Below are 13,415 nucleotides of genomic sequence, written 5' to 3' on the forward strand. Positions count from 1 at the left end.
GCTACTGAGCGCCCCAGAACAAAATGGAAACGAATGGCATTCAAGGCACGGATGGCATAGTGAGGTCGCTATCGATGCTGCCTTGGACCATGGTCTTTGCGACTTGGCTGTTCTGGCTGGGGAAGACGGCGGATGGATGATCGTTTGAGCTGAGGTTTAGGTGAGGTCGCTGGCGGCGCCCCGGAACAAAAAAAAAAAAATTTAGTCATCCCGAGCTTCTTTCTCCGGGCCCGCTGCCCGAACATTCTCAGAGGTTCTCTTGGGCGAAGAGCAGAAGCAGCAAAGGTGGAAATAAAGGGATGGCCAGGTGTCCTGTTTCGCCTTGACGCAGAAATATTTCTTCGCTTTGCGTACGCTGGCGAGCCGAAGCTGCAGTAGCTGCTGCTCAAACGCTCGATCTCTCTGGTAACTATGTTTGTACCCGCGCTTCTACATAGATAGGCAGCCGTGGCGGGGCAGTTTTGCTAACAGAAGCACCAGACAGAGCTACTATTCATCTCTCCGCAGAGATGGTGCTTGACTACAGTAAATGGGATGCTCTCGAGCTCTCAGACGACTCTGACATCGAAGTCCATCCCAATGTGGACAAACGGTCCTTCATCCGGGCAAAGCAGAACCAGATCCACCAGCAACGACAGCAACGCCGCCATGAGATCGCAACTCTGGGGTACGAGAGGATTATAAACGATGGCCTGTTGAAACGGATTGACGGGCTGTTGACTGCCCTGAAGAAACACGAGAGTGACTCCAGGAATCCGGACGAGCTCGTTTTCCAGGCCCTGATCGAGTCTGCTGGTGACCCCAAGGAGGACCAACCACCCGCTCCGCCAGAGAATGTCCACACGCAGGAGACCCAACCAAAGTACTCTCAGATGATGGGATCGCTGGTGGACCAGGTCAAGAAGGAGCTGGATGAGTCGAAGCCGGAGAACAGATACCAGGCATTTATCACCGGCGTTGAAGGCCACAGAACCAAGGTACTAGACCTCCAACAGCAACTCCTTGAGAAGCTTGCCCAATTGGAAAAAGAGGAGAGCAAAAAGATCACTAGTGATAGCATACACACTGGATTTGACAGCTCCTTTGTCTCATCGTCCAAGACCAAGTCTGAGCCAAGGAAAACCAAGGAGTCGACAGTCGAGCTCCTCAATCCAAGCAGTGCAGGCGCAGACAACATGGATGCCGTCTCTTCCGGTGCAGAGGCTGATATTGAAGACGGTGAAGGAGACGAGGAGGGTATAACCGTCCGCCCTTTGACAAAGCAATTTGCAAAGTTTAAGATTGGAGACTACCGTGAAACATACTCATTCATCACCGATCACCCTGAGATACTAACAGAGAAGAGGACGGATGAGCTTTTGATGGAGGCTTTTAACGCCCAGATCTCTGGTGATGAGACTTATGCCCGTCAATGCGTCCATCACGGCTTACTCTTACAATACTGTCGCTCTCTAGGCAAAGACGGCGTTTCTCTCTTCTTCAAGCGGTTAGTTTCCCCTTGGTCATTTTCATCCCTGGAGGCTTAAGCTAGGTTTTACTGATATTCTATTGGAAAACAGAATCACCACCGAAGACCATCGTGCTGGTGTGATGTTCCGTGATGATGTTAATGACACTTACAACCGTATCAAGACTCGTGCAAAGGAACTTGCCAAATCGTCTGCCGAGGGCCAATCAGAGATTGAGCAAATCCAACTCCATGCAGTTGACCCTTCTACTAAGCTCAACATCTCTATTCCCCCGGCTGACAGCAAAGACGAGGCTCATATTGCTGCTCGCGAAATCTTTAACCGTTTCCCATCAGATCTTCAGAAGGCATTGGAATCTGAAAGCTTGGATGAAGTAAACAAAGTGCTGGGAAAGATGAAAGTGGAGGAGGCAGAAGATGTTGTTGAGAAGCTAGGAGAAAGCGGCATTTTGACTGTTGAGCAAGGAATCGTTGACGCCACTACGGAGGAGGGCAAACAGTGGCTGGAAGAACTTGAGGCAGAGAAAAAAACAAAGGCTCCAGAGGCTGGCAAGGAGGAGGAGATTGGAGATCCTGAATAAGCGAGACGGCCCGTCCGTTCATGTTGACCTTTTGAAAATGCCATCTGCATCTCTATTGCATCTTTGAAAAATGATATCCATTCTCGTTCGCCCAATAATAGCCAAGTTACTGCTCCTAAGACGGGAAGCAAAAATTGTCTAGCTAATCACTGGGAATTTAGTTACAAGACATTGTCACGGCTTTGATATGATTCCCCCCTTAATGTTGATTAACTAGCTATCCTCGAAGCTGAACTGTATATCAACCGAGGCGCGTCTCACAAGTGCAACAGCCTACGTCGTCTAATGTGACCATGGGACTGACTAGCCTCGTAATAGCTATATGCAGCCCGTCTATTATTATACTGGGAGCATAGCCGACTCGAATACGGGGTACTAGAAGGTATGGCAGCTCCAAGCCCCAAGTGTACGTTAACTGGCGCAAAGAAGCAAACGTAGTGAGACATTGTGGCGCTTAATGCACAAGCGAAGGAGGGCGAGTGAGTTTGCTGCATTAGCTATTACTCTTTGTCTTAACTCCAATGTACTATTAACAGCTGCTCAATAACCATCATCCTGTCTTGATGCCATGCTGGAGTGACCTCGTAGCCACCGGGTTTGAGGATGCGTGAAGTGCGCTACCAATTTTCTCGATCTGTTGGTAACTTTGGAACCGGGTTCATTCCCGATATGTGGTTTGGTAAGGTCTATATATCTCCGTAACAACTCATGGGAGTAGGAATGCTGCAGGATCTGTAATATTGTCTCAGAATTCTGGTTGCATAGACTGAAAACGTAAATGCAGTCAGGCAAGACAGACTCTTCCTGCAACCAGTCAGCATCTAAGCCATGCCGCGAATAAACCGGCGAATCTTTTCACAAAGCCCGGGTCTCCCATCCCAGGGCGCGAAATTCCATTCCATTTGGCACGATGTCCTCTCCAACGCATTCCATAAGCGTTTCTCAATATCAGCACCAACTCGCAGGATCGAGTCTCTTGCAGTTCCCCACATGCGTTGCGGACTGCCGTCAGCAGCCCAAGCAAGGCCACCTTCTCCAAAGACTTGAATTGGATCTAGTTTTGGTAAATTTGCATGGAATGTGAGGAATGCGTTTGAAGGTGCTGCTGGCTTCCCTTTCCATCCATACATCCTATCTGGTCTTGATATAACTTCCCACGTTGGGTCTGCCTGAATGATAACGCCCCCTTCCCACCCACCATTCTTGTTAATGTATCCGAACACCTCAGGGCGAGTGGAAACAGCATAAAATGGAAGATTCAAAACCATTGCCGACGGAACGTATGTTTCTTTATCTCCTTCGCCTGGATGGCCCTGAGATAATAGGGGGTAGTAGTAAGACGGACCGTAAAAGTTGTAGTATGCAGAAAGTAAAAGTAATTTAGAGTGAGTCCGTTTGGATATTAGAAGCTGGCCAGATTCTGTGGATGGAATGGGAAAGGTATTCGGCAATTGCTGAGATGTTATTTCGAAAAACCAAGGGTGATATGTAACCTGCCAAAAGTCTGGCCATGTTACCATTCCGGTTGATATGAATGGTTTTGAGGTGAATAGACGGGCTGGGTCATGTATGGGAAACGCATCTGCGTCAAGAAAGAAAGCTTCTTCGAACGAAGAAAAGAGAAGTGAAAATATTTTAAATTGATATCTCATCAAACCTTCTTTCAAGGGGGAGAATGATAATATCTCGTCCAGAATTATACAGCGTGTATTCAGAGACCGGAACAGTATACCACATGTAAACGCATCGTGTTCACTTCTATCTGCAAGGAATATCTCAACCGGGAGCTTTGAGCCAGTCACTCGCAGCATATATATGGACGTTACGAGGGTTGGAAGCATTGCTTTGCTGGCCGTAGAAACAATCCCTCGAGTCCTCTTCTGGAATGGTAGTACAGGCCCATCCGGCGGAGCAAGCAGCCTGAGAAACCGAGCATGGGCGAGCTTCAGTTTTCTCTTACTCTCTTTATTTAGTATGAGATTTTCCGGCAGAGTGATGTTTCCGATATTATCTGGGTGAAATTCTAGCGGCGCCGGGTGTTCATCGAGCTTGATGGGTGACTTGCAGCCAGGAACAGCGGCTTTGATGATGGCATGGAAAGCATACCAGAATCTCCTCTGGTCATCAATGGACGGTGTCGGTCCTGGACGGACTGAATATCCGACAGTGCTCTTGCGGAACATAAGTAGGACCATGGACAGGACAACTACCAGTAAAACACCTCTCCGTAATGAACTTCTACCTGCAGCCATGCTTTTCCGCTAGGAGAGGCACTCCTAGGCTCCCGAGTGGTATAGGCTGTAGTAAGCAAGGGATCAACTGCATCTCTCGTCTTGTTCTTGTTGCTCGACTCCATCGAGAGCAAACCAACAACAACAAAACAAACATCATCGAAGGCACTTTTATATCACGTGTTGTCCCAATCAGGAAGCAGGAACATCCCAAAAACTTCCATCGCTTGTTCTCCCGATCTACGCTTCCAGGCAAACAAGCAAGGTGGGAAAAAAGCAGGCAACCAGGCAAGCAAAGAGGACAGCCAGTTGACAGTCAGGGCCATTACGATTGGGAGAGATATATGATTATGACGGACTTCGCAGTCGACTTCGTATGAGAAGACTTTGCTCCTCCGTACACCAACACATCGCTGTCTCTGGATATTATTATTACGGCCAGGCTGACACATCGAGAAAGACCATTATTGCCCACACGACAGGCGACACTTTAATTATTTGTTGGCCGCAGCCAGCCAGACGGCAGTTCTCTGAGACACCGACGACCTCGGAGGTCTTTTGCCGAGCGGCACAATGAAAGGCCAGGAAGGTGGCAAGTTCTTCAGAGTGCACTATTGCCTGCCACACGACTCCTGCACAGCCCCTGGCAAAAGGTACTTACTTGCTGCACAGAAGATTACTACTACGGGGCAAACCACGCTTCACGGCAGTACGGATACTACGGGGATACAGATGACGAAAGGACCAGTAAAAAAAAATCGTGAAAATTCAACACTTCTGCCTCCCATCCCTTGAAGACACAGACCATGACTCTCCAATGCCCTCCTCCACTTGCTTGTCATCAATCATCCGGCATCAACCTCCCCTTTGGCACGAAGGCCCCTATTGGCTAAAGCATGTCAAAATTGACGGATTTATGGCGTCAGGGGAGGAAAGAACACCAGCTGGGATAGAAACATGAAACAGCGCTTCAGGAGTTTTGCCAAGGGCGGCGGAGGAATGCCAAGGTGGAACCCTTGAGGATATCTGCATGGCTTTTGTGGGGTGAGATCCCGGAAAGCAGAGCCAAACGACGCTTCGACCGGGCGCTTCTGGTTGCACCAAGTCCTTCGCTGGGTAAACCGAGTACCGAAATACAACCTGCAAAAGTACCAGGCACTCTGACCGCAAAAGAAGAACGAATAATTGAAGCACCAAAGGGCAGATTTAAAACGAGTACCATGGAGGTCAGGGAAATGGGGAGATAAGGGGAAGCAGATACGACACATGTAACAGCGAAAGAGAGCGCCCCATACCAAGAGCGACAATCTCAGATGATCGCGCTCTCTCAACCCAGGGTATTGCTATGATACTGATAAATCATAGGCAAGGCATAGAACCTGCCACGTACTCCCTTCGGGGTACCTTGTACGCACCAAGTACTGTTGGACGCCGGCTCAAGTGGAGGCTACTTACTTAAGGAGGGAGGCGAACACAGAAAAGGAACCAAAGCCAAGCCAACACCGAATCCCTCCTCCTGTTTCTTGGGCCTTTTTTGGTACCTGTCCACCAGCGATAGCCTTGGTAGCGCTGTCATGTGATAGGGCTGTTTCCAAACCATCCTTCAGGCACCTGAAATCGCAGCAAACCATTGCCCGTGAGCCGACTTTCGTCTTAACATCACAGCGAGTTCCATGCTTTATAGCCCTTCACTAGGCTTCGGCTTCTTTCGCTAATTCACCTTCTCTTGTTGGTCCTTTTTTGGACAATTCCATCATTTGGCATTTATATACACGCGGCCCTTTTTCATTTATATTTATATTTTCTTGTTCTTTCAGCATTTTGGCGTCCCGGTATCAAATTCAACCTCATTAATATACGGCCTGCCAGACTGCAGGCGGTTCACAGCTTACCATTGGTCTTCAAGATCCAGTTCCTCTGGGAGGATAGGATGATATTTTTGTTAGGACGCCTTTAATTTTACCTGTATTTGGATTTTTTTTTTTTTTTTTTTTTTTTTTTTTATATCTTTTGTCGGAGGGCTTCCTTCGGTGCTCTTGTGAACACCTATGGCTCCCAAAAAGAGAGATGATAACTGGGTTGATGTAAGTGCATCCTGCCCGCAGAGCGTTATGCCTACTTTCACTGACACATATATTCAGGGTCTTCGAGGTGTCGCTTCGTTCATCGTCGTTACAGGCCATTTATGCACCGCCTTCGTTCCATGGCTCCATGACCCTGCGTTGTCAGACGGTGGCCCGTCAAGTATTTTCCAGCTCCCGATTCTTAGATTATGCGTTGGTGGCAGAGGCTCCGTTGCGATTTTTTTCATTATCACTGGCTTTGTCAATTCGATCAACCCCGTCAAAAATGCCCGTGCCGATAATACCTATGTCGGACTCACAAACCTCGCCAGAAGCACTTTTACACGTTCCGGTCGCCTGATGGTCCCTACGACTATTGCTACGATTATTGCGTGGGCACTGTGCCATATGGGAGCATTCAGTATGGCTCAGAGAGCTGATGCAAGTTGGATTCGTGCTACAAGTCCTCCTCCTGGCACAACCTTCGGCGAAGCAGTTAGCAACCTGATCTGGAACCTAGTATATTTCTGGCATACGGGCGCCTCGGTATATGACGGAACACACTGGACACTTAAATTTTTCCTCAGCGCCTCATTCAGGACTTATCTTACACTGTTGGCTCTTACCTTGGTTAAGCGGCGCTACTGGTATGCTGTAACAGGACTCTTGTGGGCTTATGCCTGGCTTGTTAATGACCGTGAGTTATTTCCCTCTCATTTAACGTCCTTATATCTCATCATGTCATTCTAACATTTAACCACATAGATCTTGTTGGTATCAACATCTTTCCTGGTATGATCTTGGCTCAACTTCAGGTCGACTACGGCTCCCGCGCTACTCAAATGCTCCCGAAAGTCGTCCCTAGCATACTTATTTTCTTTGGTCTCATTATCTGGGGATTCCCTCAAAATAACCCAACCTGGGCGTGGTGGTCTGCCGCTATCCGCTCCTTCATTGTCGCTATCACTCCTGCAAATGCAGATCACAGCCGCTATGCCTCATCTCTTGGAACCTGCACCCTGATGTTGGGCATATTCTTCTCAAGGAACGCTCGACGCTTTCTCACCCTGCCACTTTTCAACTTCCTCGGGCGTGTCTCTTTCCCTGTCTACTTGCTCCATAACATTCTGATTAGAACCATCTTATCCTGGATGGTGTATGGTGAAAGTGCTACACGAATTCCAGTGAGGAATGAGAAGGGTGAACTCCTTCAGCTCGGAAGAGCCAGCCCTATGGCCTTCATCTTTATTCTGCCAATCTTTTACGCTGTTCTTTACCTCGTTGCCCATATGTGGGCTACCTACGTCGAACCCCAATGCGGCAAGGCGGTGGATTGGCTGAAAGACATAATGTTTAAGGAGCGACCAGATTCGCAAGAAAAGCTTCTCCCACTACCCAACGGAGGTTCTGCGAGCTGAGCATATTGATAACCTGTCCTTGCTTCCTCATTTATATTTATCCCCTATCGGCTTTTATTGTCAGGGATTGAGCTATCATATACCCAAACTGCATACAATCTTTGCTGCATATCCATGGACAGTTTCTGTACCATCGCTTACATACTTTCGCTTTTCCCCTTGCTATCTTCATCAGCTTTGTCCAGATTTCAGTATCCCCCCTTTTTTTTTTCTTGCCTTCATTGCACTATGGTTAGAATTCATGAAATGATTTGTCTCCAATTTGCTGTAGACAGCTTTGCATTGGGACACGAAAATGTATACTAAACCAGCTCTGTTTCTTTTTGGATATATAATGACAGATTTGGTTTGCTTCGGCGATTTTGTACTTGAGTTTATATTGGAATTGTAACAATGTACCTGTCCCATTGCCAAAGCCAGGTACTAAACACTTGATTATACATATTTTGGCTCAGCTGTCTCCCATTGTATGAATAAAGAGCGAGGAGAGCAAGGCGAGAATGCACCAGAGAAGAGTGCAAATAAAAAATCAATAGTCCTTGGGTCATAAGCCAGGTGGAATAGGTAGATATTACCCGTGGTGATAGTTAGGGAGTGCTCGGCTTTTTTATATCTAAGCTAAACCCCAGTGGCTCCTGGAGCGTTCTCGTCTTTCTTCAGTTCCAGCAGAAGTTCTCTGAACCGTTCTTTGCCAGAACCACTTGCGCCGCCCTTGATTCCCTTTCCACTAACGTCGACAAGTTTGGCAATCCGCTCCCAGCTTGTTCCACCAGCAGCGGTATCTTCTCTGTTTGCAAGGAACTCCTCTGCTTCTGCTCGAGTGCGCTCGCGGGCCTTGTCAGTACGTTTGTTGTAGGATTCGTAATAATCATCAATATCTTGCTGAGCTTTAGAGACGGTTGCCGCCTTCTTCTCAGCAGATGCCTCCGCCCGACGGGATAGCTCTGCATCTCGCTTTTCCCGCCATTCACTAGACACGCAAATCAGTTACTTATCTCTTTTTGTATCTCGTGGGTGTAGCATGCGCAAAAATAACGAGGGGGTATTTACCGGACGGCCTCCGATTCCTCCTCCAGCTCTTGATTATGACCGGAATATGACGGTTGGAAGGACGAGTCAACTCCGGTGATGGTGCCGCCAGGAGCTACGTTCTATTGTGGAAAGTGATATTAATATAGAGGGACAGGAGAGAACACCATACAAGGCAGAGCGCCTACCTCATTCTGCGATTCAATGGCTGGGTAGCTCGATTCAAATCCAGAATTATCATCATGGGCCACCATGTCGTCACCACCACCGCCTCCTCCTCCAAGCAGATCGTCATCTTCGACTGTGGCAGAGGGTCTGTTATCACTGGCCGAAATAAACTGATCAGCATCATCTCCTAATGCTGCACGCTCACGAGCAAGGAAATCGCTGTCGTCCTCGCTGGCTTTGTTGCCTGATCCCCCCGGGGTTGGAATCGGCTCGTCTGTTGTAATGCCGCCGCGGTCAGCTTGGCTCTATAACTTGTACTTAAACCATCGTCTAGCAAGTCTTCAGAAATTCTCCTACCTCCGGTAATGTCGTCAAGGGCAGGGAATCGGTCGGCCATGGTGATGATGCCTGAGCTGCGGCACTAAAGTAGAGAGAGATAAGAGAGACGTAATAAGGTCGTAAGAAATGAAGGAAGCCAGTTAGTTAATAAAACAGATAACTAGCTAACAAGATAAAGCGAGTGCGAGAGGGAGAAGGTCTATCGGCGGCTGTCTCTCATTCCAGCCTCTTCAACTGCCGCGTCGTGTCCTGGCTCGGCTTCTGCTCTGCTTGTTGTCGTCGTGGCTTTGAATAACTATCAAAAGCGAGGCCCAGCGGTGTTGGAGCTTTCACTTCAAAAGGGGCCAATAGGCGTCCGCTCTGGGCAGGCGGTGACTGATCTGCCAGTTTTATCATCTCCCAAATCAATTTCCAAGAACAACAAACGACAGCAACAACAACAGCCAGCTGCTTCAGCGTTCACTGCGACGAGAGCGCGGCAGAGGAAGGGCCTCGATCTTGTTATTCCTAGCTCACTAGTTGAAGCTGCATTCGGTTAATAATACTTTGCGCCTCAGGTTTCTCCTTTGGCAGTGGTCGCAATGGCCTATACTGACGATGCCGTGAAGGCAAAGCTGTCAGCTCTCAACGAGACACAGGAGTCCATTGTCACTGTTGCCCAATGGGTCATGTTCCATAGGTAAGGGGAGAAAAGAAAAATTATATCGGTCCCTTCGTGCAGTAAATTTTGACTATATGTGGAAGACTGATGGTCTTTGGTCGTTGAACATAGGCGACACGCAGACAGGACAGCCCAGCTTTGGCTAGAGAAACTACGCGATGCAAACCCGCCAAAGAGGCTCAATCTTATCTACCTAGCTAATGGTATGCTACCTGTATTCCTCTTGCTTGGAATGGGAAGCTAATATATTGGCCTGACAGAGGTTGCTCAACAGTCAAAGGGAAGACGCAAGGAGGACTTTCTCATTGCATTCTCGCCGGTTGGATTCTCCTTCGATTAGACCATATTTTTCAGCTTGGCAGAATTTCAACTAACAGATATAATATAGATTATTGCGGATGCGACTGCAACTGCTTTCAAGGGTGCTTCAAACGAGATCCAACAGAAGCTAAGACGTGTGGTAGAAGTCTGGAGACAGCGTTCCATTTTTGAGAAACCCATACAAGACGCCGTTGAAGCACGGGTCGAAGGTGCGTATCTATTGTATAATGCGCTACATATCTTCCCCAGTGTACATTGTGGGCTAATATTGGAAATTCTAGAGATCGATAAGTCTAAGCCCGCAGGGAAGAAGCCTCTCCTAGGTGGTTCCCTCTTCTCGAATTCTCCAGGTTCGCTGCCTCAGGAGCTCCAGCCTCTTGCTCCATTACAAATTGCGACATCAAAGGCTTCCGTTTCCTCCAACGCTACCGTGACAATTGCAAACACCGAATATGACAAGCTGAACGGTCCATCTGCTGAGATTCCTACTCCTCCCGTATATGCAGCTCGATTAAGCACGCTTCTTAAGACGCTTGCTAATGCTGAAAGCTCCGTGTCCGAGGTTATAAAGTGCCGCCAATCACTTATAGAGGGGCTTGAAAAGGTTCTCGACACCAACAGGGCAGCTTTGGTAAAGGAAAAATCCCAGGTTGAGCAACTATCGTCCCGTAGAACGGAGACGGAAAACAAGAAACGAGATGTTGAAGACGCCATAATTCGTGGACTTACCGCAGATGACCCATCAGCACAACAATCAAATGGAGGTGCAGCGTGGCCAGACCACAAGAACTCGTTTGGGGGTGAAGAGCCGGAAGCTCCTGCTGTTGAGGCACTTACACCTCCCCCAGTTGAAGCCTTGACTCCGGTTCAATCACCCACGCTAAATCCCAGCTCAAACAACCAGAATGAGCAGCACCCATCTACTATACCCAGTCATACAAAGCAACCATCCACGGGGAATTTTGGAGATCAAGAGCAAATGGCTTCCATTGACTTGAATGCCACACTCTCTTCACTCCAAGCTGCCACTAACACGCCCTCCAACGACACTTCTGCCAGTGAACTAGCCACTAAAAAGCGGAAAGTTAGTCACGCCCAGGATAGCTACCCTGAATTCGAAGGGGGAGACGCCATGGCTGATCTAGATGCAGATGTAGCTGAGCTATTGAGGCAAGAAAGCAGTAAGCACTAGATGGGGACCAAATTTGTTCCCTAGGAGGTTATGTTATGTACGGATATGCATGCAAGGATCTGACAGCTTCGTCATTTCCAGGCCATTTGTTGGGAATGTTTAATCTGGCTAGGGTTGTTGGGTATACTATTGTTTCTCCATTCCCATAGTATGTACTTTATATTGTATATGTAGGTCGCAATATCTTATTATTCGCTCCAGAAGGCAATCAAGATGAGCAGTCCTTACGTTTACGCCATACAAACTTATTAACCTCAGAAGTACGGAGTATGCTCAGAGCTTACGGTCAAAAAGGAGTATAGTAGAAAGTTCTTCAAGGTTATTGTAGGGGTATTCTAGATATCGATATCGTAACATATATGTACAGTAGAACGTTGTACAAAGCGCTGAGAAGCGAGCCAGGAACTGAACCTGTTCCCTTCAATATTCTAAGATGAATAGTGAGAGAGAATACATTCAGGCTGGGAAGAAGCAAGAAAAAGGGGCCTGAGAATCATGACTCTCAGGAAAGAGAAGAATTATATCATTAGTCAATGATTTTTATATTACGAGGGTAACAGATTGTCCGCCATATTCCATAAGTCGACCAGTAGTCTATGGTGAGCAGAATTTCGTCTCCGGCCTATTGTGGATGGTGTATCATTATGCAAGAGAGATCTTTGATGGGGGGGATTTTGAAGTGCTTCAGGGGGCGGTGGAGGCTGAGAAACCGATTCAGCGGCACGTTTCTTGGGTTTGACTAGCAATATAATGAACATTGCTACCACCAGAAGGACTAGTAGAAGTATTATTTTTCGTTTCGTGGTTCGTCTCTGGTAATTTGTGGCCTAGGGAGATCTATTAGTTTTCGGATGTTCGTAGAAATTTAGTGGATATAAACATACAACTTTTAATTCCTTATCGGCTCCTTTAACGTCGAGGGCCATCCGTTCGACATTGAAGTCAATGCGGTCGAGCATCGTACCCTGGTCGATGATCATAGTCTGCAACTCGCGGAAGATGTCGGAGAGTTCAATGATGCCTTTTGCAATATCATTGATTTCACGTTCCCGCTGGGCAATTGCGGTATCATTACTGCCAAGTTGCAATTGCTGTTGTGCTGTTTGCTGGAGAGTTGATTGGGAATATGACTTGTCCGCGTCAGATTCTATTAGGGATGGATCTGTGTATTGGTTTTGTACCGGAGAGCTAGATCGTTCGAGAGGTGAGACCATTCCATCTATGCCTCGCAGCTCTATTTCCACGAGAATAAGCATCATTAGCCTTGAACTATAGACAAAAGTTGATAGACACTGCATCTTCAATGTCTCTAACTCACTTTTTAGATATGTGCTTTGTTTCTTTCTGAACCCTGCACTAGCTTCCTGAACCCGTGCTGCAAGAGAAATCTGGAGATTCCTGGCCATGGTATCCTCACCCTTGTTGACAGAGCCCTGTTCTCGTGCCTCTCGCGCCATTATCTCAATCCTCTGTATCGATCTCTGGCAGTCGTGAAACCCTCTCGTTATATCTTGAGTCAATCGTTCAATCATATCTTCTTCTTCTCTCCGGACTTCCTCGTCTCCGAACCCAGGTAAGACATGTTTCTGATGCAGCTTATCCAGTTTTGCAGACTTCTGGGCAATATCTCGCAGATAATCGGTTACTTCGTCCTGCACATCCATCCACCGAGGTGGGAGCAAGTCCATCTCTATAACGGCGTCTCCATCATCTTCAAATCCGCTGCCGGACATGAGCCCGCGGCGTTCCTCTGAGTTTCCCGTACTATCTGCATGATCACTCCAGGCGCCTCCGATGTGCCGTGGTTTCTTGGAAGGGTGGTGCGCGAAGGACTGCCGGTAGGAGATATAGCTAAACAATGTCAAGTTAAAAGGGTAACATTAGCTATTTCCATGCAATATTTGTTCGCACCAGTGGACAGATAAGCTTACAGGTTTGTTCGGT

General features: G+C 47.7%; 6 protein-coding genes across 6 annotated transcripts; 3 read left to right on the forward strand and 3 right to left on the reverse strand.

The window, feature by feature from the left end:
- Window positions 1-509: 509 nt before the first annotated feature.
- On the forward strand, window positions 510-2,049 carry ARB_04317 (uncharacterized protein; the record flags this gene model as incomplete). Its single annotated transcript, XM_003017390.1, has 2 exons — window positions 510-1,486; window positions 1,560-2,049. The coding sequence occupies 2 exons, from the start codon at window positions 510-512 to the stop codon at window positions 2,047-2,049; spliced, it is 1,467 nt and encodes a 488-aa protein (XP_003017436.1).
- Window positions 2,050-2,870: 821 nt separating this feature from the next.
- Window positions 2,871-4,301, reverse strand: ARB_04318 (uncharacterized protein; the record flags this gene model as incomplete). The annotated part of the gene is made up of 1 exon (XM_003017391.1): window positions 2,871-4,301. One exon carries the CDS (start codon window positions 4,299-4,301, stop codon window positions 2,871-2,873), a length of 1,431 nt encoding a protein of 476 aa, XP_003017437.1.
- Window positions 4,302-6,328: 2,027 nt separating this feature from the next.
- ARB_04319 (uncharacterized protein) lies at window positions 6,329-7,761 on the forward strand (the record flags this gene model as incomplete). Its single annotated transcript, XM_003017392.1, has 2 exons — window positions 6,329-7,040; window positions 7,109-7,761. The coding sequence occupies 2 exons, from the start codon at window positions 6,329-6,331 to the stop codon at window positions 7,759-7,761; spliced, it is 1,365 nt and encodes a 454-aa protein (XP_003017438.1).
- Window positions 7,762-8,379: 618 nt separating this feature from the next.
- ARB_04320 (uncharacterized protein) lies at window positions 8,380-9,355 on the reverse strand (the record flags this gene model as incomplete). The annotated part of the gene is made up of 4 exons (XM_003017393.1): window positions 8,380-8,731; window positions 8,812-8,912; window positions 8,979-9,202; window positions 9,316-9,355. The coding sequence occupies 4 exons, from the start codon at window positions 9,353-9,355 to the stop codon at window positions 8,380-8,382; spliced, it is 717 nt and encodes a 238-aa protein (XP_003017439.1).
- Window positions 9,356-9,878: 523 nt separating this feature from the next.
- ARB_04321 (uncharacterized protein) lies at window positions 9,879-11,471 on the forward strand (the record flags this gene model as incomplete). Its single annotated transcript, XM_003017394.1, has 4 exons — window positions 9,879-9,976; window positions 10,070-10,161; window positions 10,219-10,277; window positions 10,347-11,471. 4 exons carry the CDS (start codon window positions 9,879-9,881, stop codon window positions 11,469-11,471), a joined length of 1,374 nt encoding a protein of 457 aa, XP_003017440.1.
- A 545-nt stretch (window positions 11,472-12,016) lies between these two features.
- Window positions 12,017-13,204, reverse strand: ARB_04322 (uncharacterized protein; the record flags this gene model as incomplete). Its single annotated transcript, XM_003017395.1, has 2 exons — window positions 12,017-12,298; window positions 12,356-13,204. 2 exons carry the CDS (start codon window positions 13,202-13,204, stop codon window positions 12,017-12,019), a joined length of 1,131 nt encoding a protein of 376 aa, XP_003017441.1.
- Between the last annotated feature and the right edge of the window lie 211 nt (window positions 13,205-13,415).

The sequence above is a fragment of the Trichophyton benhamiae genome (assembly GCF_000151125.1).
Source record: "Trichophyton benhamiae CBS 112371 chromosome Unknown contig01293.0, whole genome shotgun sequence".
In the NCBI taxonomy this organism is placed as follows: domain Eukaryota; kingdom Fungi; phylum Ascomycota; class Eurotiomycetes; order Onygenales; family Arthrodermataceae; genus Trichophyton; species Trichophyton benhamiae.